The following is a 27,926-nucleotide window of genomic DNA, read 5'->3' as shown; positions in this document are numbered from 1 at the left end:
CAAAGATTCACATACTCAGGGAATGGTACTTCCATCTCTTCTTGCCAGTCAGTTGGAGTTTCACTGAAGAATTGTGCATCTTGTTCTTGTCTAGGCATTTCCTGTCCTGTGTCCTCACTTTCGCTGTCACCCAGTGCGCTGTCTGAACTCTCATTTCGTGGAATCTCCCACTCATTTAGTGGGAATAACTTCTTCTGCTCTCTCTCTTTCTCTAGGCTTGGTACACTGATTGAAATGCTTTTGTCCTGCTCAACAGGACAACATTTCGTATAGCAGTCTGTGGTAATGGGGTGTGTGCAACATTTACATGGTGCCTGCTGCCTTTGCTGACAAACTGGTTCATATGTCCTAACTAGGGATTCCATCAAAGTTTCCTGCAGATTATGTTTCTCAGTACCTGCAACCTCCTGAGAAGATGGTTTGGAAACATGATCAATAGTCCTCGTTTCCACAGTGTTGCCATCACTGAAATACTCATCAAACAGGTCTATGCACTCCTCCTGGGCCCCTGAAGTAATGCAAGGAAGACTGCTGTATGACACGGTGTTAGCATCCTTGCTTTTTTTTTGGTCCCTTAACAGATGCTTAGTCAGCACAGTACTACACTGCTGCTTTGGTTTTTCACTAAAATGCATTTTGTGTTTCTTGAGCTCATCTTCAACCCTGTGCCTTTGGCTCTCTGTGTCCGACTCTGGTGACATGGACTCACCAATAAGGAAAGTCACTTTAGTCCCAGGCTCCTCCTCTTCCTCATCCAGAAGGTGACAGTCCAGTGATGTACTTTTATCAGGTGGCTTCTTTTCCAGTGGGATTGTTGAAGACCGAACAATCTTTACAGGCAACGAACTGGGCACCATATCAGAATCACACATATCCGGTTGTCCCTGTACATCTAGCAGAGGGGTATTGGTAACCAGCGAGGCAGTGCCCACCTTCACCACAGTCTCTGTTAATGGGCTAACTAACGGGCTGCCAACCTTCTGGCAGATCTGACCATCACCCTGATCCTGAGTGATCATTACGGGCATAATGTGCTCCATTTGCTGCTCTGCCTTCATACCAGTTTCATTGCCCTCTTGGCTAGGCTTGTGGACAGTGACCAGAACATATTCTGATTCCTCAACCTCTCCACGGCGCAGAGAGGTTGTTATAACTGATCCAGGCACAGCAAAAGCCTCCTCATCCTGCTCATCATTTCCAGTCTCAAGATCATAAGTCTCTAAAAGCTCTGAGCATCGAATAAAATAGGTGAGCACATAGAGGAGTCTCTGAACCAGTTCCTTTTGCCTCCCAATCAGCACAGTGCGAGAGAGGCGCACTGGTGATCCAATTGCACCATACAGGTCACCTGTGGAGAAGCAGAACCCATTAGAAAGTAAGAATGATGCAAGCTATACCATTAATAGTGGTGTACCTACGTTCAAATAATCTTACTTAATTTGTCAGGTGGTTTTAATGTCATGACTGATCAGTCTGTAATATACACATACACACACCTCAATAAATTAGAATGTCATTGAAAAGTTGATTTATTTCAGAAATTTAAACAGTGAAACTCATCTATCCATTATACACAGACTGATACATTTCAAGTGTTCATTCCTCTTATTTTGATCAGCTAATGACAACCCAAAATTCAGTATCTCAGAAAAATAGAATATTACGTTAAGACCAATAAAATAAATGAAATAAATGTAAGAATTATAACACAAATGTTAGACTACTGAAAAGTAAGAACATGGACATCCCTCAATACTTGGTCGGGGCTCCCTTTGCATGAATTGCTGTAGCAATGCAGCATGGCATGGAGGCAATCAGACTGTGGCATTGCTGGCGTGTTATGGAAGCCCAGATTGCTCTGATAGCTGCCTATAGCTCTTTTGCATTGTTAGGTCTGATGTCTCGCATCTTCCTCTTCACAATAGTCCATAGATTCTCTATGGAACTTTGGTCAGGCGAGTTTGCTGGCCAATCAAGAACAGGGACACCATGGTCCTTAAACCAGGTATTAGTACTTTTGGCAGTGTGGGCAGGTACCAAATCCTGCTGGAAAATGAAATCAGCATCTCCATAAAGCTGGTCAGCAGGTTGAAGCATGAAGTGCTCTAAAACTTCCTGGTAGACATTTTCTTACCTTGGACCTGATGAACCACAGTAGACCAACACCAGACGTGGTGGCTCTTTTAAGCACTGACTCCAACTGCCGTCCACTCCTTGTCAATGTCCCGCAAATTCTTAAATGGGTTTTGTTTTAATCCTCTTAAGGCTGTATTCATCCCCGTTGCTTGTGCACCTATTTCTATGCAGGGTGTCTTTTCAATGATTATGTAGCCTACTGAACCAGACACAGACCATTTAAAGGCTCAGGAAACCTTTGCAGGTGTTGAGTTGATTAGTTTGACACCATGAATCTCCAATATTTTTTTATAACAAGAGTTTTCATTAGCTGTATGCCATAATCATCCAAATAAAAATAAATAAACACTTGAAATATAAACTCTTTGTAATGAATCTATATAATATACGAGTTTCACTTGTTGAATTGAATTACCAAAAATAAATAAACTTTTTGATGATATGCTCCATCTATACATACATTTTATACACACACACTTAAAAAAAAAATAAATAAATAAAAACTGCATGCTTCTCGGTAAGAATGCAAATAGTTAAATGACGGATGCCGTGTTTTACGGTATTGATACTAATTGTAAAAATGACAGCAAGCACAAGCTTTTCAAATATATTAAAGTAATTACAATGACAAACTAAAGGTTGAATATAACTCAAAAAAGGAATGCCTTCAGCAGATGATCTGTGATTTTCAGTGATTTTGAAAGGTTAGAGCACAAATATAAATTAGATTGCAAGTAACTTGGTCTGCAAGTGTTTTGCAAGACGAGCAATGTTGCTGTTAGTTGTTAGTCTTTTGGCTGCTCCCAACAAGGGGTCGCCACCATCCGAGTCGCAAACAAGCATGGCACAGGTTTTATGTTGCATGTCCTTCCTGATACAACCCTCCTATTTTATCCGTGGTTGAAGCCGGCATCCAGTGGCTCCGGCGTTTGGGCACTGGCTGAGAATTAAACCCACGTCATCCGCATAGCAAGCAAGACACCTACCACTGAGCCACCAAAAGCTTGTAATAAATTTTAACTTGATAAACAAGCAAGGTCTTGAAAAACGAGTAGTACACATGTGCTTTGTCTGCGGAGCCTTAAATGATATGCTTCATGCTTAGTCTCAGTGCGTGTGCGTCACTCGTATAGTCCATTCACGTGTGTACTGTTTACTATAACATTGTGACCATGTGTGTGCGCGCATAACGTTTTTTTTTTCCTTTATGTCCAAGTGTAGTGACTGTTCTTTAGTTACTATACTGTAACAGCCCTCATGAAGAAAAAAGTTTAAAAAGATTCCAGTTTCCAGAGTTTCTGACTCTGTCAGAGAGCAGTGGTGTGTGTGTCAGAGTGAGAGAAAGAAAGTCATTCTACACAGCAGCCCCCACCCCCCCTTTCTTCTCAAAGGTAAAGTGCAGGTCAAAGCAGCTATAAACAGCGATGCTAAAACTAGTATATGAAACAAAATATTACTAGAGATGTTCCCCAATTCAAGTTCATCTGCTTTTCTAATTTTATACAAGCATCATTGCGATGTCAAAGTTACTAATATCAGGAAGCTTGTATACACACTTCAGGAAAAGAAAAGCTTGTATAAATATTTGAATACTAAATTTATTGCTACAAGTTTTATATATATATATATATATATATATATATATATTATATATTATATATATATATATATATATATATATATATATATATATATATATATATTATTCTTATGATTAGTAGTAGTAGTAGTAGTAGTATTACAATATAAATATTATATACATCATACTATTTTTTCTTTTCTTGGTGTGTATAATTTTTTTGGCTGACACTGTATGTGGTTAAGAAATATGCATCATATTGTATTATCTTTAGCTTAACCCACCTCTCAGCCATTAAAGAAGTTGAATGGCTCATCTTACCGAGTGGTGACTGTGACAGGAGTAGACTAACCGTCATTACAAACAAGTAAAAAGGACTAAGGTCTGTGACTAAGTGGCAAAGCATCTTAGATAACAGTATGTCCACAGCCTAGAACATTCTATCTGAAAAGTTAAAAAGTTATGTACAGATTTTTTTTTTACCAAGCTGAGCCCACAGGGGGTTGTAGGGATGTGTCTTGGCCAGCATGTCCACACTTTTGGAGGAATGTTTTTCCAGAAAAATCTTGATGAGTGGCTGGCCATTGGGCATGACTGTAGGCACCCAAGCTAGGTGATTAGTAAGGACAGCTGTAAGAAGAGCTGGAACAAACCTAGAGTGGAATCAACAGCAGAATTTAATGATCAGATACAGTGTTATTTACAGCATATTGTTTCATTGCACATTTTCCCTTTTATCCACAAACAAAAAAAAACGGCCAGGATACTGGTTTCAGACTCGAAAATTCACAAAGCTGTATTTATATCGTTGACATTTTAACTTAATAATACTAATGTTATATATATAATTACTTGATATTATAAAATCATTTTTAGTGTGGCCACAATAATTACCCAACAAATAAAGATGACCTACAGCTGCACTTAAAATTATTAAACCCCAATTGAAATGTAGGTTTCTTGGCCAAAATTTAAATAGCACACACATTAAAAAAAATGTTTTATATATGTGTGTGTGTGTGTGTGTGTGTGTGTGTACGCACACATATACATACACACATACTACTCACAATAAGTTAGGGATATTGTGAGAGACTTAGTGGATGTCATACATACGGTGTTTGTTTAACTTCAGACATTTTTGGGATAGGGAGGCAATTGTATTGGGGTGACAGACACACCTCATTTTGTGTTTTCCATGTAATGGTCTCATTGTGTACAGGTGTGCCTTATATTGGGGCCAATCCCTATCATTGCGGTCTATCACTCGTGGGGCTCCACTCCTGGGTCTGTCATGAACTCCTCCAGTAGTTCTGTGTCTTGATGCAAGTCTGACAACCTTTTTCAATGTGGCATAAATTTTAACATTCTGTGGGTATAAAAAGCTGGTACTGTCAGTAAGTCATTCCAAGTTCATAATTTAAACAGCCATGAACACATGACGTCATTTAACAGACGAGCAGCGCCACCTGGCCATGGCGTGCCTCCGGGTCTGTGGCAGTCAGTCAGATGTCGCTCGTGAACTTGGTGTGTCATCAGCAGACTTGCATCAAGACACAGAACTACTGGAGGAGTTCATGACAGACCCAGGAGTGGAGCCCCACAAGTGATAGACCGCAATGATGACCAGTACCTAAGGACCTATGCACTCAGACATCGTTATGCAACTGCCACACAGCTGCAGGCCTGTTTACGAGATGAGAGGGGTACTAGGGTTTCCAGACAAACCATTCGCAACCAACTCTTTGAATGCCAGACGACCGTTGCAGGTGACTCCACTGACACTAAGACACCGCTGTGAACATTTACAGTGGGCACAAGATCATGTGACCTGGACAATGCAGCAGTGGTCTACCATCCTGTTCACTGATGAGTGTCATCAGCGTTGCTGTAGAAGGCAAGGTAAGCATTATGCCGAGGTCAACATGAACCCCCAGGGTGTGCTTTGGTGAAGGAGGTGCAACAGTCTGGGCAGGCATTACCAGTCAATTATATTTATTGTATAATAATTATACAAAAATAACAATGGTTATTGCATATGGATCAGTCACTGCATGTTCTTACCTCAGAGACATCATAGAACCCCTCATCATCCCCCAATTCCGCCAGCTCACCCCCAACTTTCTGTTCATGGATGATAATGCTCCACCACATCGTGGCAGAATTGTCACAGCTCGACTCCCCTGACCTGAACCCCATAGAGCACGTCTGGGACTAGCTGAAGCAGAGACTGAATGCGTGTAGCACTTGTGGAAGAGTGTAACGCATTGCCTCAGAACAACATCATGAGGCTAGTGAGGAGCATGAGACGTTGCTGTCAAGCTGTCATTGCAGCAAATGGTGGAAACACCCGCTACTGACATTGTCAATTTTTGTTATTTTGGGCTATCCCTGTTATTGTCTAAATTTTTGGGGTAATAAATACTAATGAAAATGGCGTTTCTTCTCATAAATTATTAGTAGTAATAATTATTACACACATACACGTTATATACATTGTTTAAAATCAGGAGTTTTAGACACAGATTTGTGCTGTTTTATAAGAAAACAGCTGTAAGGTTTTACTGAGCTTGCTGGAGAACATCTGGAACACACGCTCCTTTCTGTAGCGTACATTAGGTTTTTGTTTCCATCTGAAAACTGATCTGTCTTGTACCATATATTTTTTTCTTTCCAGCTATGCATATATTTTCCTTTAAATGTTATTCATTTATTTTTAAGTTATATATGGAAATACTGAATAATGTTGTACATAATGATGCAGACATTATAAACATAACAAAATTGGTAAAGCATAAAATATGGTGCCACAGACAGCATTGAGCAATTATAAACTAATTGTTTTTGCTTTGTGGCATAGTGACAGCTATTCTTTAAAAACTTCCTTTGGTTCCTTTATTCTTTCTTCCTTTGGTCCATTCATTGTTAGGGTTCAATGCAATGGCAAATGTGAAGAATGAATATCTGAGAGGGTTGACTCGCCTTTGGCAAAGGCCAGCAATGTTGCGAGCGATGGAATCTGCTGTGTAGTACTAAACTGAGCTGTTTACAGCCCTTGATGGTATAATTTTCCCGGATAAAATAAGCATGTTTAATAAAACTGAACAGCTCAGGTTTTGTTTAACAAAGTTTTTAGAAAATTTACTCAACTGATTCTTTGAGGCTTGTTCCATAAGTAAGGAAAGCTCTCGCATGAAGTGTCCACAAAGCTGGTTCTTCTCACTTGTACTGGACATCATGGTAAGCCAGACAGGCTCAGGCATTCGGGGCATGGTGTACAAATTACAGATAGTCATCCTGTATAAATGGACATAAAACACACAAGGATGCAATCGTCCTTTAAAATGATTTAAAAAGTGACTCCAATCAGCTCAACATATTGTATGTTTGTAATTTTGCTAGTTTCCCCTACCTTTTTTAATTTATTTATTTATTTATTTGCAAACACTAAATGTATACTTTTCCCTTTAGTTTAGCACTTGGCTATTATGTTTTTTGTAACAGGTAGTTTGGACCAATTAAACTGCTTGAATCAGAAGCTTTCCATAAGTAGTGACAGTCATGTTCTAATAATTGTTAATTACACAGAAGCACTTCTAGCAAGAAAACACATCTGCAGATCTGAGAATGTTGTCATCTTAAACCATACTTTGTGTACTTAATTGCTTCTAACTCATTCCAAATTGCTACACACTTTATTTACGAGTAAGACAAGCTGACAAGATACCAAGGCTGAATCAAATTCCTCTGTAACTAAACTACTTGGTGTGTTGAACGGGTAATTAGACACTATGGCACAATAGGTTTCCATTTCATGCTATTTTACCCAGCAAAGCATTTCCATACATACCTGAACTCATTAAGGCTATCCACCATGCGAGTTTGAGCCAGGATTCTCTGACTAACATCAGCTGACCGTCTGCTCATCTTCATTGCCTAAAAAACAAAATAAAACAAAAAACTGTGAGATTGTATTGGAAAGTATATATGCACTCACCTTAGAAACCCTTACACCTCTGCTCATTTATATAGTAATCCAATCAGCCAATAATGTGGCAGATACATAATACATAAAATAATGCAGATAAATGTCAAAAAGTAATCTCTGATTTTACCTTTCGCATATTAGTTGGTTCCAGCTGGGCAAATTTGAGTATTCTAGAAGGCATGCATTTGGCAGATTTGCATGGCATACATGTAAAACAATTTGCCACTGAATATCCAGTAGTTGGGAAATACTGTACACTCTAGTTAAATGTTTAGATGAAGCTCCTTTTGTAAATTTCTATTGTTTGGAAAACTTTAAAAATTAGAAAAAATCCAAAAAGGTTGAAGCAAAATTCTTGAATCCAATCCAAGTAACATAGCGCTGAAATCTGCTAAACTAAAAGAGTATGTGCATACTAACCATACCACAAAATTATCACAATATATACTCTGATAGAATATTTAGTGTAGAATGTTTAAAACAAAAATAACATTGGAATTTAATTATAACCCTACCATAGTGGCATAAATATCTTCATCTGTTATAATTACCTTAAAATATTGTATACTGTAGCATCTCATTTTAATGCCACATATGATTAATATATACACAGTCAATTGTGCCATACCTGTTCAATTGAACTTTTCAGTTTGTTCATGTGGCTCTCAAACAGGGGGAAATGGGAGAAGAAAAACTCCTGGAACTTGCTGCTCTCGTCTTCGTTGGGTGACAGGAGGAAGATGACTCCAATGGCTATCTTCTTTTTCCTTGCTACACCAAGGCTTGGGACACTACCCTCATCTGACAAGTTAAAGCTCTCCTCTACTGACCTATAAGACCCAAACACAGGAAACAAAAAAAACAGTGTATTATGCAATTTTGTCTTCAGCATGTACTTATACAAGTCATGTAGGACTGAATAATTTTATGGTTCCTGCACATGCATCACCCATAAAGAAAGTTCCAAAACGATTTACCGCTGTTTTTTTTTACCCTGCTGATATGTGAAACTACCGACCAATTTCAAATCTTCCGCTACTCTAGGGCTGGACAATAATTCGATATCAATATATATCGCGATAGAATTTTTTTTAATAACAGTGATACGATTTTTAAACACATTTCCGATATACATTTGAATATATGAGCCAATGGTTTTTCTCTCTCTTGCGCTGCGGAATTGTGGGTAATCGCCTACCCTGCTGGGTCTTCTTAGTGCCCGTCTCTTACTGGTATAATCAACATCCGTGCACGCGTGTTCTGTTTACTATAACACTGTGACCACGTGTTTAGCGACAGAGCAGAGTTTCTGTGTAAGGCAGAGTGCGTGTGTCTATATGTGTGCGAAGCCGAAATTGTGCGCGCGCCCCCACCCACCCCCAACTATTTTCGGATAAAGGCGAGTGTTTGTCTATGTGTGTGCGAAGCGCGTGCGCGCACACACACACTCCTGAGAGTTTTATTTATTTGATAGTTTATTTCACATTTTTTGTTTGTAAATGCTAAATACAAATAAAAAGTGAACGTTATTTTTTGTACTGTTGTTATAAAAAAAATAATAAAAAGTGTGTATATATATATAATTTTAATAGGAGAAGTCTGGAGGTATTATAGACTTTGCAAATTCAGTTTGCAGACATCCATTGTGTGTGTCCTCTGCAGTTTTTTCCTGAGGCTTTTTAATATTGTCCATATCAATATCGGAATTATATCGTATCGACCAAAATTAAGAAATATATCGTGATATAAATTTTTGCCATATCGTCCAGCCCTACGCTACACTCAAAAATACTTGAAAAAGTTGTTGCTGTTCAACTACAGTCCTATTCGTCATTTCATAATCTTTACGAATTTTTTCAATTGATTGTTGAATTATTCTTTTAGATCTTCTGCATTTGATACTATCTCTCACAGTATTCTCATTTAACAGCTCTCTGCTCTTGGTATTTCTGGAACTGCCTTATCCTGGTTCACTTCTTATCTGTCTGACCGTCAACACTATAGGACTTTCCGCCAGGATAAATCCTCCACTGCTCCTGTTTCTCATGTACCTCATTTCCACTACACTGGTACTAGTGCCAGGTGCCATTTATACTAGACAGGAGCTCAGCGGGAGCTGCATGATAATACGTCACAGGCCACGCCTACTAAACAGAAACGACCATGGCCGAAGTCAGTTGACTGGTTATTCTCCAAACTAGTATGAAAATGTATTTCAGTATCCAAAAGCAGCTTATTCGACGTGTTATAACCGCTGAAAGTCTTTCTTCAGTTTTTTTAGCTTATTCAATATTTGGTCGGTCTTTCGTGTGAAGTCTGCGACTATTAGTTCTTGTCTTATTTCCTGATACCTCGCTTCCTCAAGCGCTTTTGTTTCGTCCGCGCTCCACATTAACGGACTTTGGGTGTCCACCATTTTTTTTTTTTCCCCCCCTATAACTCCGTCCACCGCTCGAGACGTGGAAAAGCGTGGCACTGGTTCCAAAATTAGGAACCGGCACGGGAACACGAGCAGTGGAAAAGGGGTAATGGTGCTCCGCAGGGTTCTGTTCTTGGCCCACTACTGTTCATTATCTACATGCTTCCTCTATGTAAAATCATCCGTCGTCATGGTTTCAATTTCAACGACACTCAACTCTCAGTTTTCGACGCTACCACGCCTTTCCAACTAACTCCATCTCAGCTTGTCATGATGACAAATGCTTGGATGACCAGTAACTTTCTCAAGCTTAATACTGAAAAAAAACTGATTTTTTTTTTTTTTTTTTACTTGTTGGTTGACCTAAAAACATTGCTTCTTTCTGTACTGATACTGTTAACATTTCCAGGACCTTGGTTAGACCTTCCACCACCGTTAAAAATCTGGGTATAACTTTTGACTTACTAAATCTGCCTTCTATCACCTCCGTGATAGAGCTTGTCTACGGCCCTTCTTAGACATCAAGGATGCTGAGACACTGGTTCACGCTTTCATTACTTCTCGACTTGACTACTGTAATTCTCTTTTCTATGGTCTACCAAATACAACATTAAATAAGCTCCAATACATTCAGAACTCTGCTGCTAGGGCCCTCATTTATTTAAAGAAATCCTCACACATCACTTACTTCCTACACAAACTTCATTGGCTACCTGTTCGCTCCCGCATTCAATACAAGATTCTTCTTATTACCTTCAAAGCACTGCATGTTCTTGCCCCCCATACATCTCTGATCTTAATTATACTTACTCCCCTGTTCGCACAGTCCGATCTGCAGATGATGGTTTACTGGTAATTTCTCGCCATAGACCAGCATTATTTGGAGGACGAGCATTTAGTATTTCTGCCCCTAAACTCTGGAACTCTATTCCCAAACACATCCGTGATCTTTCTTCACTACAGGATTTCAAAACCCACCTTGAAACATACATTTTCTCCTCCTGTTTTCCCAATCTTGAAATTTGTGATTAGATAAATGCTACAGGTTTCATGTTTATCTGTATTTTGTTTTTGTTGTTTTTCAGATGTCTCTTTCTATGTATAAATATTTATTTTATTGTAAAGCGTCCTTGAGTCTCTTGAAAGGCGCTATATAAAATAAAATTGTTATTATTAGTAGTAGTAGTAGTTCTATTTCAATAATGTCTCCCTAGAAAAAATGGATTGCTAAATAAAGCAAAGGGTATGCGAGTATGTCTTTGAGCAAGACTGTGAAGTGTCTGTACTGTCTCACCATCGGGGAAAGACTCCATTTTCCAAGCTTGTGGTCTGACTACGTAACCAGCGGCGTTGGTAGCTGCTGGCACAGCTACTGGTAAGGGAAGAGCCAGGTGATGAGAATGGTGTAATCAGCAGACTACTCAGAGATGCTACAAAAGGAAACAAACAGATTGCATCACACATATTAAGGATAACTGTGCCTCAGATACCCAGATTGGTTTCAATGTTCTATTTCATCAAACAGCATTTACTCCCTGGTGGCCATAAGTATAAAAAATATGCTATGTATTATAGTTCTCAGAGTTGAACTATAGGCTGCAAAGTTGTGTTAATTAACTAAACAACTAGTGAAAACTGGCTATGTGACCATAGTGTTCAGCTTCTGGAACCATGGCCTAGGTCATCCCTATACCTCTACTCCAATAAATAAATTAATAAATGTTGACAATAGTGAAGAAAGTAGTAGCAGTCAACAAACCATCTTCTCTACATGATCTTTAGGAAGTAATGAAGCAGGCATTGATCGAGCAAGTGACTCCAGAGATTCAAGATTCAAAGAACTGTATTAATCCCAGAGAGAAATTGCTTACTGCAGATTAATATTTTTGGCAACCACTGTACTTATTACTGGTTTTAAAAATATATAAGTGCTGAACAATTAAACTTTTTAAGTACCTAATCCACGCATGTTATGTGATGTGAAGAGTGATTAAAAAAAAAAAAAAGTAAAAAAAAAAAAAACACCCAAGTTTTCTAACTTAGTTTCAAATAATCCCCCACATACTATATACACATACCTGATCTTGCAATGCCACTCTCTCTCTCATCGTATGGTCCTCGGGCAGGCATGTCCATAGGGTTACTGTGACCTATGAAAAATGGAGAAAAAAAACATGAGTTTGACGGAAGGTGATAATTGATTAATGTTCCACAGCAACATGCATTAACACCCACCACCACATCTTTAAACTACAGCGCAGGCCACCCAATACAGAAGTCACATCTGAAAAACCTTCCAGTATTTCCTTAGCATGCAGTGCTTACAGGCCATGTAATGTGCACTATAAAAACAAAAAATAAATCTGCTCTGTTTATTCAGGTAAACCACTTTATTGCTTGTGCACAATCATAAAATAATTAGAATGTCAGTGTTGGGTTATACTGGGTACAAAAAAAAAGTTTGTAAGGTTTGGTTCTAACAACCTTCAGCTTTAATCTCGGGACAGATTTAGACTCAGACTTTGTGATGTTTTTCTATTGCCCCAATATCCAATCTTTTTGTTTCCTAGCAAACTAAAGCCTTTGCTCCGATTGCCTGTTTTGTCTCAATCCCAATTCTCATCACATTAATCTCTGTGTAAATGCTCTTCCATCTCTAAATGTTAATATTTAAAAAAGGTTTATACAAAACTTAATTGAAATTAAACTTTCAAATATTCTAAATTGATTAACATGCAAAATTAAATATTTCAAACTTGTTTGTTTTAATTTAAACTATTATGGCTCACAGCTTATGAAAATACAAAAATCCGGTATCTCAAAATATTAGAATATTTCATTTGAACCGAGTAAATTACTATTTATAAACTATAAGTACAGCTTATTTCTCAATTTATGAAAATTATTAATACCTCCACGAAGAGAGAGAGAAAAAAAAAAAACTACTCCCTCTCCCCCCACATACTGCAAGAGGTATAGTGATACATACAGTATATATCTCTGACCTTCTCTGACAGTTTTTATGATGCAACATTAACAAGCCTATGAGTGACTTACACTCAAGGTCATTTGTGCAGCTGATGGTTCAGCACTAACCTTAACCCAATTCCAGTACTACTATTTTTGCTCTCTGCACACAAATAAAACAGTGATTTTTTTTTTTTGGACCGTGTTGCTTAATTACAAATAACTTACCACACATGTGCAAGATGCATGATAATTATGCTTATAAATTCATTTAATCTGGATACAAGTTAGTATCCACTGTCAATTACTGGTTTTTATGTTCTTGAATCTGATTATGACATACTCTTCTTTGTACATTTTTCTTTGTCCTTTTATACTGTGAACTGGGTTCCTACTATTATGATGTTTTCATACCACTTTACAAATATATAAAAGCTGAATGTTCTGTATATTCAGTCAAACCATTAGGCCATTAATCTGCTGTATAACTAATAAGCAAGACATTCTGTCATTCAACCAATACTCTAGGTAAGCAAAGGCAATTTATGAACTAGTTGCTATCCTTACTCCTGGGGTCAGATTATATAGGATGGTATAAGTAATAGAAGGGGAGGGAGGAGGAAGTGAAGAATTAAAAGTGTTAATGGAACCTTGACAACATGATGGTAATAGCTAAAGAGATAAAGTGGAAAAAAAATAATAATTTAGGATTAGTTGTTTTAAATGAAGGTGGATGCAGAGTATATATATATTTATGGTGTGCGTGCGCTAATTGCAAATAGCTTCATGCTGATTACACAAAGAGTTACTTTTCCTAACACACCAAAACACACAGCGCCAACCTGAAAAGAAAGAGGCGCTCTTGATGAGACGGAGAGGGCCCTGCTCAGAGAAGGCCCGACGCGGGCTGCACAGCTGAGAAAATCCTGTGCAGGATAATGTCCACAGATAACAGAAATGGGTAGTAGGTTGGGAGTAAACATAGAGAAAATGACACAGAGACAAAGAGAGAGAAAGACACAGAACCAGATTAGTCAAGCAAAAAAAAAAAAAAAAAAAAAAAAAAAAAGACCCAAGACACAAGAATACATCCAAGACAACTGGAACACTTTAACATGAATTTTGCAGGGCTTTGTTCGTGTTAATAATAGCATATTTGCACAAAATAAATAAAAATAAAGAAATAAAGATGAATGTTAAATAAAACTTTTTAATTACACCAGTGTTGTAGAGGCCTTTCTTCCCTCTATGTTAAAGAACGAAGAAGTGTTCAAGTCAAACCAGGACTTTTGACAGCGCAGCACAAAGACTAAAAATTATATATTTCTCGATATAATCCCCTGCTACACTAATGCACTTATCCTAGTGTTTATTTATTACTGCTTGGATACCATCAAGGTAGAAAGTTCTCTGAGTACGCGTGAACCTGATTGGACTACTTGCTTCATGTCTGAAATGCTGGCCTCCCAAGAACTTCCATAATGGCCCAAACTATTGAAAATGGCCTGGTGTCTGGTCATGACGGTACAGGAGATGTGGCAATAACTCCCAGCCAAGTTCCTGCAATATGCAAGTGGTGTTGATTGAATGATTGCGTGTACAGTTCCCACAGACAGATGCGTCTTCTTTGCAAGCTGGTGACAAGTTATCCGTTAATTTCCAGGGATCAGGCTTCCGCTTGCTGAATGTTCAACGGAACGAAGTGGGCTCCGAGCTACCTCGGCCAGGATCGTCATTCATGGATGTAAGGCCATCTTTAAATGTCTCTCCTCACTAAACTGTGCTTGAAGCCTTCTGTAAATGTATCAGTCTTGCACCTTTTATTCACACAAAATTTCATCAGAAATTCCAGTTTGACTTGAACGCCCCTTGTAACACTGTCTGGCACAGCTCCTAAAATCTACATTCCTCAATTTCATGTTGCATTGTCAATTATATAGGAAAATGAATTTGGCAAACAATATGTAAAAATGCTACATACCATGCAGAGCATTCAGCATTCACTTATTGCCACTTAAATATGAACACCATCCTAACATCAGCTAGTCCACAGTACTTGCTTCCACAACACTCAAATTCTCAAGACTTTACTTAGTTTTTTTTTTCAAATGACCACAATATTTCTTGCACTTTAAATGTATCTTTATACATTTATGTTGATGAAAATAATTGCTGCAGATTTGTCAGCTGTATCCACCTCTCCCTTTCCATCACATTCCAACTGTGTTCTTCCAACTTCACATTCTAATTAGTGAGGCCACTGGAGTATATGATCATGTTTGTAGAACAATTCAATTAAATTCTATTTGTATAGCGCTTTTAACAATTGTCATTGTTGCAAAGCAGCTTTACACAATCAAAATAATTATTTAAGTTTGTTTGGAATGTGAATGCTTTAAAATGGTCAGTTTGTCCCTGGTGAGCAAGCCGAGGGCGTCAGTGGCAAGGAAAAACTCCCTGAGATGGCAATGGGAAGAAACCTTGAGAGGAACCGGACTCAACAGGGAACCCGTCCTCATTTGGGTGAAACAGAAAGCAGGAATTGATATGCATGGGGCAGGCAGTTCAGCATAACAGTTGATGTTAATTTATGTTAATATGGAGTCCAGGTAGTTATTGGAGGCTCAGGTAGACTCGTAGCAAATTCCATGTCCTGAACTATCGAGCAACTGCAGCCAAATCAAGTCCTCAAAAAAACAGCTGTCAACATTATTCAAGGCAAGAACTGTCTTCATGGTAGAGTAAAACCAGAAAACAGACTTATCCCAAAGAGACACACAGGGCATCCATGTGATGAGATCTCCAACCAGAAGCGAGGCACCAGGGTAAGTCAGACAGGTCCAGAGGGCAGAGGGAGTCTGGATTACTGGCAACTCAGGAACGACATGTGTAGCTCACACAAATTGCCACATTGTTAATGTGTTTATGAAACCAGTTTGAAACAACTTAAGGTAGGGACTAAAATGAGTATAAAATAGCCATAAACCACATTCAGTAGCAACAATAGTCAGATAGGCTGAGGCATTGTAATGATACTCAGTAGAGCGAGAAGCCCGGTGGTGGTGGTGGTGTGATGTCGAAGATGTTTTCATGGCACCAGCTGTTGTCCCTACAGTAGGTTCATTCTATTAGTTCAGGGTGTTCAAAGTTTAAAGTGTACGAAATTCTGATACTCCGTGCTGCAGCAGAAGTCAGGATTCTTCAGGCAAGGTTTTTCCGATCTTGAACTGGCCCATTTCTGCAGGTCTGTAGCTTTAGACTTTTGCTCTTGTTCGACAGGGGTGGAACCTGATATTATCTGCTGTAAATCACTTATAATTCAATGGTTTACGCATTCTGAAGACAGCCATCCTGTCAAGTCTAATCGAATTCAGTAATTTCCCTTAGACATCTATTAATGCCTTACTCTCCAATTAAGTGCAAAATTGAGAAGCCAACAATTCATAAATTACACAAACATCCATGCCATTGTCAAGGTAATTGAGATTCCATGTTTCCCCTAGTTTGATGCTTAATATAATCTCAAAAACTGTTGAACAGGTGTCCATAATAAGTGGTCAATTAGTGGAAAAACAGACACAAAATATATTTTTAGACAATGATTATTTGCTAAATTTGCAACACTAACAATAAACATAAACAATAAAAATAAAACAAATTAAAACAATAGTAAGCACTAAAAGCAGATAATAGCCCTATTCGGACGGGACTAGTTTTCCCAAACGACGTTTGAGTTTGAATTTTTTTTAGACTACGGCCGTCATTTCATGTATGCATTCGGATGGGACTAACATCTCCATGTTTATTACGGAGGTAGGAGTGTTTGCTGCGCAAACTTAAATACCGGTGCGATAGAGATAGTACCGTAGTTCACGTTGACCAAAACACAAAAGAAAACGCATTTTGGAAAAAACATTTTCGGCAATCACAGACATTCGCATTCGGATGGGATTAGATTTCTCAGAGGACTGCCGAATTTGCCGAAAAACAGTAGGTAATTTGCTCTGGAATTTTTACAGAGGTCATGTGAGAGAAAGACAGACATGGCAGATTTAGACAGAATTAAAATCACAAAGTACGTCTAAAACAGAAATTTCTTTAACGACCCCCTGTAAAACTAGTCCCGTTCGAATCGGGCTAATGCTGTGCCATTAGATGTCAGCTTATAGGGAGTTGCGATCTGAAACAGTGACGAGCAAATTGCTGGGAAACTGTAATGGTTATGATAAACAAATTTCACAAACAACTAATTAATAACCGAATATTTAAACACTAAATTTGTGGGAACTACATGCTCACTGAGAAGTTAAATCTATACTTTTCATATCACTATTTTATTAAGGAAATGTGCTCTCATTATAGTAAAATTGTAAGTTTAATTATTTACGCTACTATTAAGGCTTCACCAATCAGTTAAACAAAGATATATCATCACATGCCTGCATGTATTAAAATACAAACCTTTTCTTTACCATCAAATGTATTGCAATAACTTTAGAATGCTGAAGCTTAATGATTAAAGCTTATTGGTCAACTATTTACAGTGGGGCAAAAAAGTATTTAGTCAGCCACCAATTGTGCAAGTTCTCCTACTTAAAAAGATGAAAGAGGCCTGTAATTTTCATTACAGGGATACCTCGACTATGAGAAACAAAAATAAGAAAAAAGTAAAAAAAAAAAACACATTGTGGGATTTTTAATGAATTAATTGGTATATTCACACTCCAACCTCCACTATGGTCAAGACCAAAGAGCTGTCAAAGGACACCAAAAACAAAATTGTAGACCTGCACCAGGCTGGAAAGACTGAATCTGCAATAGGTAAGCAGCTTGATGTGAAGAAATCAACAGTGGAAGCTATTAAAAAATAGAAGACATACAAGACCACTGATAATCTCCCTTGATCTGGGGCTCCACACAAGATCTCACCTCGTGGGGTCAAAAAGATCACAAGAACTGTGAGCAAAAATCACAGAACCCAAGGAGGGGACCTAGTGAATGACCTGCAGAGAGCTGGGACTAAAGTAACAAAGGCTACCATCAGTAACACACTGCGCCGCCAGGGACTCATATCCTGCTTAAGCCAGTACATGTCCAGGCCTGTCTGAAGTGTGCTAGAGAGCATTTGGATGATCCAGAAGAGGATTGGGAGAATGTCATATGGTCAGATGAAACCAAAATAGAACTTTGTGTTTGGAGGAGAAAGAATGCTGAGGATGAGGGTGGAAACATCATGCTCTGGGGCTGGTTTTCTGCAAAGGGACCAGGACGACTGATCTGTGTAAAGGAAAGAATGAATGGGGCCATGTATCGTGAGATTTTGAGTGAAAACCTTCTTCCATCAGCAAGGTCATTAAAGATGAAACGTGGCTGGGTCTTTCAGCATGACAATGATCCCAAACACACCGCCCAAGCAACGAAGGAGTAGCTTCATAAGAAGCATTTCAAGGTCCTAGAGTGGCCTAGCCAGTCTCCAAAAGTTTCTGTGTTGCTGCAAAACATCAACAGGAATGGGCCAAAATACCAGCAACAATGTGTGAAAACCTTGTGAAGACATACAGAAAACATTTGACCTCTGTCATTGCCAACAAAGGGTATATCAAGTATTGAGATGAAATGGTTATTGACCAAATACTTATTTTCCACCATAATTTGCAAATAAATTCTTTAAAAATCCTACAATGTGATTTTTGGATTTCTTTTTCTTATTTTGTCTCTCATAGTTGAGATACATCTATGATAAAAATTACAGGCCTCTCTCATCTTTTTAAGTGGGAGAACTTGCACAATTGGTGGCTGACTACAAACTTTTTTGCCCCACTGTAGTATAGCTGTTTGCAAATTCATTTTCCACAAAGAGTGCCTCTTGAACTTGCATTTGTACAGTATGTACCATAATGTAATTTAGCCACTGCAGTGTCAGTGAAGTGTGATGTTGATAGTTTTTTAATTTCGTGTCTTAAATTGTCTATGTAATTGAAATAACCAACTTATGTATAGCATTTACTATCCTGGGGTTTGTACTGTAACTGACTTATGAATCAAGGGTTTAAATAAGTTAATCTCCTTATACCTTAATGTACACAAACTTGAAAGCACTCATTCTTCTCACATGATAGTCTTCCTGAAGTATCAGGATTTGCATGAACACATTTCTTAAAAGATTTGTCCCACTGTATGTAAAGATTACCTATGCTTCCCAGAAAGCCACTGACCACAGTGTTCTGATCTGGCCTGAGAGCTCTTGAGTCTTGATTGATGGACTCCAAACTGTCTTGCAGCCTACCGGATAACACCAGAAAAATGTTAGATAGGCTGAAAAAGTGTGCATGAAAAAGAAAATATTAGCTGCACTTACGTATTAAGGCTACCATACACACTGCTGCCTGTCCGTGCTGTAAACACTTTGCTAAGCATCAGCTGTGGGGGGGATCTGTACATAAACAGAAAAAACATTTTCAGAAAAAGACTATTGACTTTGTTTGTGTGCGCGAGATGTAAGAGAGAAAGTTCTTTCTAACCGAATCTGATGAATTTTCAATGTAGACCCTTTGTAGCTCATTGCCACTGAGCCAAACATCATCTCACCCAGCATATTAGGGTCTGAGGAGCAGTGTGAAGCACTCTGAGGACAAGAAAGACACAAGGAACTGTCAGATTACAAAGATTAGCATTGTCCCACAGAGATTTACTTTCATGAAAAAACACCCCTTATTTAAGACCCTTTAACACCATCTACCGTACATTCAGCATTAAACCAAGGGGGGAAAAATTATTTAAGTCACAAGATGTATGTTTATTTTCTCTGATGTCTAAAAGAGCATCAACATTACAATCCTGTTATTATAAAAATAAATAAAAAAATCTGATCACCAAAAATGGGTACTAAATGTCCTCTGCAAATAATACTAACACTACTAACAGCTCAAGGGTAACCAGGTTGATCTGCTAACCTGAAAACGATTGGGCTCCATGGGGTCGGACGCGCAAGAAGAACTGCTGTCCAAAGAGCTGGAACTTCCTCCTGTTGGCCTCAGTAGACAACACTTTCTGGACATTTTAACTTGAGACTCACTACACGTCTTCTAAGAACATAAGTGCATAAAGGTTAACATAAAGATACAGACCTGCTGAGTTAATGCATTGTGCATTATTTTGTTTTAGAGGACGATAATGATATAAGCCGATAACACCATCTCCTCACACTAAATACACTCCTCAAAAAAAATAGAGAAAGAAAATATTAAGATTACATATACAATCATATCAGATACAATGTACATTAAAAAAATGAAATGACTAAATGTAGTGTAGCCTGGTGCTCATGATAAGCTGGCAGTGTAAATAAAATCTACTAAATAATACACAATAGAATAGCTTACCTTAAGGAAGCATGAAAAAAATAGGTTTTAATTTGTTTCTGCAAATTTCTATTCAAAATTATAAATCCTATGCATAAATAAAAAAATTAAATAAAAATCTAGAATAAATAAAACTTTTACAATTAAAAGAAAAATATATATTAAGTTAACTAGCACATGAATGCAATTTACAGTGGTTTTTTTTTGTTTCTGCTTAAAATAGGATTGTATACAGCACCGAGGTCACATGTTACACATTCCTTCTTCTACTTATAATGGCACATGTAAAACAAATGTCTATTCAGGCACTAACCAAGCACAAAAAAAGCAGCTGAGCATGTGATTCACAATCAGATGACTTCCACAACCCACAAACTGCTTACTTGCCCCCTCTGTCAACTGTCCCCTCTCATGCTCCCACATAGGAGATGCAAGATCCTCTGCCAAAGTGTCATGTGAATGCAGCCAGAGTAGGTCTCAGCACTGTAGATTTCTCACACTTCCCACTCAATCACATGCATCAGACAACTTGTTTAGTACAGTGCTTTTTTTAAAAGTAGTGCATAAGGCCTTTGTACTTTTTTTTTAACAAAGCCTTTGTACTCAAACTTTATAACACACCCCAAAAGCACATTCAAAATGAACTTTACAAATAATAGTACATAAATTATAAATGGACGTATAATAGTTTAAATTAATTATGCACATTACCATGTACTTAATTAAACCTATGGTAAAGTATAGTTATGTTCCCCTATTTCTAAACATTTCAGAAAAATGCATTTAATAGAAGACTCAGGATTTCTGTCCAAGACTAAGCAAAGGGGATTGAGGAGGGAGAGGGTATTGGATTTTGATTGGCATGGGTTCTCACCATGACTGAGGCTTCTTCCATGCCTCTCTTTTTAGTTTCAGAGTCAAAGAGGATATTTCGGCCTCGCCTCTCGCAGTCTTGGTAGACGATAAGGCGAATCTGGCTAGGCTCCAGCTCTGGAGATGGCCAGTTGCTGTAAGACAAACACAATAGTAAAAAAGGGACGCGTCATTGCTCCAAGATACAACAGCTCTGCTTTAAACACACTTTAGCCCATCAAATCTTCAAATGGGACATAATGACTGCTGACTATCACCAACTCTGAATTATCTGCTGGCATGGTTGGGGCCCCTTGCCAGCCATTTGCCAGACATTCTAGGAAGAAAAAAAAAACAGAAAAAAAAAAAACAACGGCTTCAGCGTATTTGGATATTTTAAAGTTAATATGGATATAAATTAAAGTTATTTGGACACATTATGTATTCTTAGTTATTTGGATTACTGTCTAACATAAAACATGGGGTTAAAATCAAGGGTCTAATTTTAAATGCCTTTCCATTTGAACAGAAATTGTATTGCTCATAAACTCCATTTAAATAGCATTTAGTCTTCCAAAAGTCTGAAAAATGAATATCATAAAGAAAAACAGGTATATTTGCACTAAAAGACAAACTTTAAATTAGAGCACCTGTGTAATTGAGCTATATTTTAAATGCTCAAATAAGATCTTGTCAAGAAAGAAAATAGGTTTCAGCTTAAAGTGCTCTGAAAAAGGCTCAGTGCCCTTTCTGTGAAGAACTGATTAGATTTGTATAACTAAGGAAAGAAAAACACTCAAGATTAACACAGTTGGCAGTCCTAGATCATGTAAACACCAACCTTGGTAGTTAATAACAACATCCAGATATCCTGTAAAGTGTGTGTGTGTTTGTTTGCCATGCACTTTAACTAGGTAAAGAAAAGACAGTGACAAAAAAAAAAAAAAAAAAAAAGTGTGTGCAGATGTGCTGAATAGTCACTCACTGTGAGGTAAGGTAAACCCGAGCTACCTCAGCCAAAGCTGAGAACCTTTTTTTTATTATTATATTTGTGATGACGATTTTTTTTTCCTTTTTGCTCTGTGCAAAGCTTCTTTCAAGTATATTAGTGCCAAAATTCTTCAAAGCAAAATAGCAGGTTGAATTACATGAACTGAAAAAAACGTGTTGCAATAAAAATTTTGAATTTTTTTGCATTGCAACTTAATCTAAATTGAAAAAAATCCGTAGAGCATTTACATTGTTTGAAAATTTTGTTATACACAAAATATTTTTGAACTGCAATTTAGTAAGTTGAATATTTTTGCATTGAATTTTAAATGCTTGAATTACATTTTTACTTGAAATATACAACCACAATAAATTGCAGTGGCAAAAATGTCATGTAATTCAGCCTGCTATTTTGCTTTGAAGAATTTTGGCATAAATATACTTCCATAGCTTCCGCTGTAGGTGGTTGAGTGAGGGGTGACTTACAAGATTTACCTACCGCCTTTGACCGTTACCAACCAGGGAGGGTGAAAGCTACCATGTGCTTCCTCTGATACTTGTGAGGCCAGGCAACCACATATTTTTAAACCAGCAGTTTTGCAGCATTTGTGAGTTTGAGCTGAAAGAACTGCTAGTCAGTTACCTCATTAATATACACCAAACAACAACATGTTTTTATTTACAGTTTCTACATTATGACCAAAAAAAAAAAATCTATAGGCGGGGGGCCTAGAGTACACCCTGGACAGAGTGCCAATCCATCACAGAGCACACACACACAATCATACACTCATTCACAGACCACAGGCAATCTGGAAATGGCAATTTTGGACACTGGGAACCAAAGGAAACCCATAAAGCATGGGAAGAACATGCAAACTCTATGCACACAGATGCGAGAATGGAACCTGGACCCTGGAGGTGCAAGGCAACAATGTTAGCCACTAAGTTGCTGCCGAAAGCTGTAAAGAAAACCCCAAAAAGTGCAGTCCTTAACAACCAGCTTCCATGGCAGTGGTGAATGCTTCACAATCCATGATTAACGACTAATAAAAATCAACAAAGAAATATAGAGGCCAGATGGCAAGATGCCAGTCACTAAACAGTAGTAAGAGACAGAGGGCAAAAATAAAATTCACAAAGAAATACAGATATATGCCACAAAAGTTCTGGAACCAAACATTAACCCCACCAAAGTGATGGTTTAATCATCAGTCAAACATGGTGAAAATAGTGCCACAGATTGCATTGCTTCATGCAGCATGAAGCTCAGATTGAATGCATTCCAAGCTCCATGTCATGTACATGTCAGTGTCACTGTTTGGGTAAGGTGTTCTCTGTGTGTTGGAAAGTTTGAATATGATAAACAACATTGCTATGCTGATATGAAACTGCTGCATCAAGAACTGCAACAGTCACAATAATTTTGAAAAAAATAACAATGAGATAAATTTTTTCATTTTTCTGAAGTGGAAAAAGCATGAAGTAAGGCAGGTTGCTGAGGTGGCGAGAAGACATTGAATGGCTTAGCTTGCCTTCCTTTAAATGGATTGGCTTGTCTCCCTCTACCTTTGAATTGGCTTGCCTTTGTCAGCAGCGTTGCCATTCTGGCTGCTTGATGATTTTTTTAAGTTACATTATTAGATAGCATCACATTGCCCAGGTTGTGAGCAGTGCTTCCCCACCTTTAATGACCAGTAACTGGACCTGCTGCATACACACCTATAAGCTCTCATCCCCCAACACACTGCCTAGCCTATGACTCAATACCCTAAAACTACCATTGTTCTAAATATTACACAACTTTGCATTTTTGTTTAATTTGATAGCTAATAGCCTAGTTCTAAAATTCATACAAATGTGTACAAATTCACATTTCATACAAACTTAAATAATTCTTTTGACTGTGTAAAGCTGCTTTCTTCTCCTTGGAGTGTCCCTTTTCTTTAGCTTTCCCCTTCTCCAAGTCTTTATTAGAAAACACTTACATTACAAATAAAATGAAAATAACAAGTCACTCTACACCATCAATGTTGTCTGTGTTAGAAATTACAATTGGAAATTGTCCACTTTACTACCAAAGATACCTTTCCAGAATGCAACATGCTATGAAAACAATACAGCGTATCTCTGCCAGCTTAACTGGGAGAAACCATCAAGCAGCAAAAGAATGTGCCAAGACACAAAAGTTTTAGACTGGCCAAGTCAATCAGCAGACCTTAACCAACCTCCCCGAAACAAACACCTGTAAGAAACTGTGGTACAAACATGCAACTAAGTGATCATGTCACTGGCTCATCAGCTCGCTGCAGTTATTTGCTAAACTCCATTTAGCAAAACCAAGTGAACTAGACCTTGAACTGGCAAAGCGTATAACATACCTAGCTACCACAGCTAATTCTGTATTAAACATTTATATATCTCAATCGCATGGTACCACAATACTAATGAGTTTTATAATATTTTATCTGGAAAAGTACAAACAATCCTAAAGGCTGCTAAGGACCCTTAGACCAGTCCCATACTGCACGGATTGGGACCACATTTCCGCGTGCACGCACCTCAATGCGCATGCGCACATACCTGCAAACCAGACAACATACACTCCAGGTTTGTTTTTAACCAGTTGCAAGTCCACACGGTATGTTTGGTTTCATTTCGGTGCTGTGTAAAACTGAAGAGAGTCACCATGTTTATCTATTTTGACACAAATATAGCATTCGAGCCTCTGGATATCTTGTTTGAATGAAACGTTATCGGAACCGTCAATGAAGTCCGTGCGAAAGAACACGGCGTGAGTTTTATGCTTAATAACAATCTGCCCAGACTGAGCTGCTTGAACCCTAAGTCACATGCAGAATCCATGTCCTTCTCAACCCCGAATAGTTTTGTGCTCCTTACATACGCGACGTTACACAGTGTAGTGTATGGGACGTTGCCTTCTACGGCCTACACAGCGCATTACACATCTAATAGAAAGATATTTCACAGAAAACAGGAACGAAACTGGACACATTTAGAAGTGCATTTCCTTTCCAGATGATTAAACTTGCCTCGCACCTTATAAAAATAACAATACCCATTCGTTAGACATTTTTTATTAACTGTTGTGCAGTGCAAATACTATTTTCTTTTTTTGTATGCAGCTCTTTACTACTCTTTGTTATTGTATCCACCCTATTCTTTAGCCATCAATAAAGCGTGGCAGAAAAGACAGCTAATGTGTCTGCTAGCAATGCTAGCTACTCGTGTAAGGCGAACATTGTTTATCACAAATTTACATTTGGGGCAGGAATATAAATTCTGTAAACAACATAATGTAATCCTTGTGCAATTCTTAGCGTACCATGTCAATGTAAATCAGTGTGATATAATGTTTAAAATTTTCTCCCGAACTAGAGTTGGGTCCTGACTCTTATTAAGAGCGACAATATGCGGTTTGGGACGCAGCCATCTAGTTCTTTGGCTGCTGAGCGGAAAAGCCTTTGGGCTAACAAATAATACACCGATTTAGACGGATAGTACTCTCCGTCCATGGCCTAGTAAATCAGCATCAGTGTATATTTAGTGATAAAGACTTTAAAGCACCAAGTCTCCCTGGTTAAGGGCGTCTGCCACACGATGTAAAATGTAAATATCCATACCGTACCTGAAAGCGGACTCGTCCTTGTCGCTCTTCGGTGGCGGCGTAAAAACATTTTTTTTATTAAAAAGCTTGTGAAACAGCGTAGGTGGCATATTCGGCCTGCTATTTCACGTTCCTTGTTTTCTAAATAATTCCTGAAGCACGTTCAATTCCTTGTAGACGACTCCATTTGTGGCCTAGTCATATGACGAGAATTAGTCACACGAGCTGCTTAACACCGTCGTCCCCTATTTCCTGTTCTGATTGGCTGATATTTTGGGCAGTGACCCACGTGACCAGCAGCGCTGCCTTGTTGATGTTTCTGTTTTTGCGTATAGCTTCATGAGCTTGTTCTGTCTTGTTGCTGTTGGTGCTAAAATCGTTAAACATTCAAGTTAGTATTATTATGCACACGAACACGTAAAATCAGGCTTTGGTCTGGTATTTACCCAGAGAGCCGACGACTCAGGGCGTGCTCATACTCAGAGGTGTAGTGTTGTTTGTTTAAGCACCAGAGCGCATCTGTGTCGCGCGTGCATTTCTGCACGCACCCGGTTGAAACTTTTTTTTTTCCAGGACCAGGGTGCTACATACAACATAAATTAACTAAACTAGTTGAGAACTATATAAAAACAACAAAGTGCCCTTGTGCAAACGTGAAAACAATAAAACATAATGCAATATACTGTGACAATGTAGCGCCACAGAGATTAATTGAGGTAGTGATGAATTGAGGTGATAAAAGCTGTAAACATTTCATGTTGTAGTAACAGAAAAGGTTCTTGTGCAAATAGCAGCAGTAAGTATTGTGCAACAAAAACAATTATGCAGGATGGTGCTACGTAGATGGTGTTTTTGCATCTGTGCACTTGAAACTTCCATTCTAAGAAAAAAGTTGCTGTGCAGGCAGAGGTCATACTCAGGTAACAAGATGAGTTATAAAAAATAACACATAAAACATTTTTAATTTCTTGCAAAAACTTTTAGATTTTAGCTGCTCCAAAAGTGTCTGAATTGTGCTGCATTTTCCTTTTAGTTAGTTAACACTATAGCTAGCTGCTCTTATGCTGACGGCAGCTTTGTTGGTTGAACGTTTTTTTTTCATGGCTCTAAGTCCATGATTTTCTCTTGTGAATCACTCAACCCACCTTAAATTGTAAAACATTTTAGATTATTTTATTTGTTTTATTGATTTACTTGCATGGCATACACTAAGACTATGGTTCAGATTCACACTTAAAACAGTGCCATCTGCTTGAAGATTGTGATCAATTTCCGCTTTGCTAAATGGAATCTTCTTAGGGAGACACATGTTACTTCATATCTAAACATAAACTGTCTGTCCAAAAAAAAAAATTGCACACTCTAATATTTCATTAGATTGCTTTTTGCTTTAAATACAGCCATGGCATAATTTTGATAAGCTTGTGTAATGTCATAATATTTATTTATTTCCAGAGTTACACAAGATCCAGAATCTTGTATTGATGATGGAAGGGGCTGACCTCTGCATAAAGCTGGTCTATGTGGTGGCCAATACATGAAAATGTATGTTGTGAAAATGATGTTTCATACGTTTCAAATGAGAAGCTAGTTACTGCATCAGTTAGGGTTAAATAATTTTTTTGCCACCTGAATTAATATATTAATGATCAAGTGGAAGGTTCTTAACTTTTTCCTAAGTTAAATCCAGGTGGTGCCTTTTTCTTCAGCTGGGCAGCATATAAAGCCACTGAAGCATGGAGTACCACAACATGAAATTAGAGCAGTGATTAAACATGTTAAAGTATTGCATCTAGAAGCCTGATTATAAAAAATGTAAATTACCTTCAGTTGTACAAGAACAACTTATTTAACTTGAAATGACTGAGTCCATGACCAAAAAAAATCTGAATAAAAATAATGTTTCTGTTTTTTGGGGTGGTGGTAATACATGGAAAACTGTGGTAAAAGAGAATGAATGATCATTTGATCGTTTACTTGCTAAGGTTAAAGTAAAATACTTTCTT

At 38.0% G+C, this 27,926-nt stretch overlaps 1 protein-coding gene across 3 annotated transcripts in view; it reads right to left on the bottom strand.

The window, feature by feature from the left end:
• fnip1 (folliculin interacting protein 1) overlaps positions 1–26,131 on the bottom strand; it is a 30,529-nt gene extending 4,398 nt beyond the window's left edge. The window contains exons 1-14 of one of the 3 annotated variants that reach the window (XM_053478205.1): positions 25,942–26,131; positions 21,325–21,457; positions 20,043–20,174; positions 19,611–19,714; positions 19,448–19,522; positions 19,280–19,371; positions 13,932–14,015; positions 12,201–12,272; positions 11,417–11,552; positions 8,332–8,533; positions 7,566–7,651; positions 6,866–7,012; positions 4,199–4,368; positions 16–1,348 (exon numbers count right to left, since the gene is read on the bottom strand). In XM_053478205.1, coding sequence (XP_053334180.1) covers positions 16–1,348; positions 4,199–4,368; positions 6,866–7,012; positions 7,566–7,651; positions 8,332–8,533; positions 11,417–11,552; positions 12,201–12,272; positions 13,932–14,015; positions 19,280–19,371; positions 19,448–19,522; positions 19,611–19,714; positions 20,043–20,174; positions 21,325–21,457; positions 25,942–26,030 — 2,855 coding nt within the window. In that variant the 5' untranslated portion in view covers positions 26,031–26,131. The remainder of the gene's footprint in view (positions 1–15; positions 1,349–4,198; positions 4,369–6,865; positions 7,013–7,565; positions 7,652–8,331; positions 8,534–11,416; positions 11,553–12,200; positions 12,273–13,931; positions 14,016–19,279; positions 19,372–19,447; positions 19,523–19,610; positions 19,715–20,042; positions 20,175–21,324; positions 21,458–25,941) is intronic. The other 2 variants (XM_053478206.1, XM_053478207.1) reach the window with 2 other exon arrangements.
• Positions 26,132–27,926: the final 1,795 nt, after the last annotated feature.

This window comes from Clarias gariepinus, chromosome 19, assembly GCF_024256425.1.
Source record: "Clarias gariepinus isolate MV-2021 ecotype Netherlands chromosome 19, CGAR_prim_01v2, whole genome shotgun sequence".
Classification (NCBI taxonomy): Eukaryota; Metazoa; Chordata; class Actinopteri; order Siluriformes; family Clariidae; genus Clarias; species Clarias gariepinus.
Note: the sequence above shows the minus strand (reverse complement) of the source record. Positions and strands in the feature narration are given on the sequence as shown.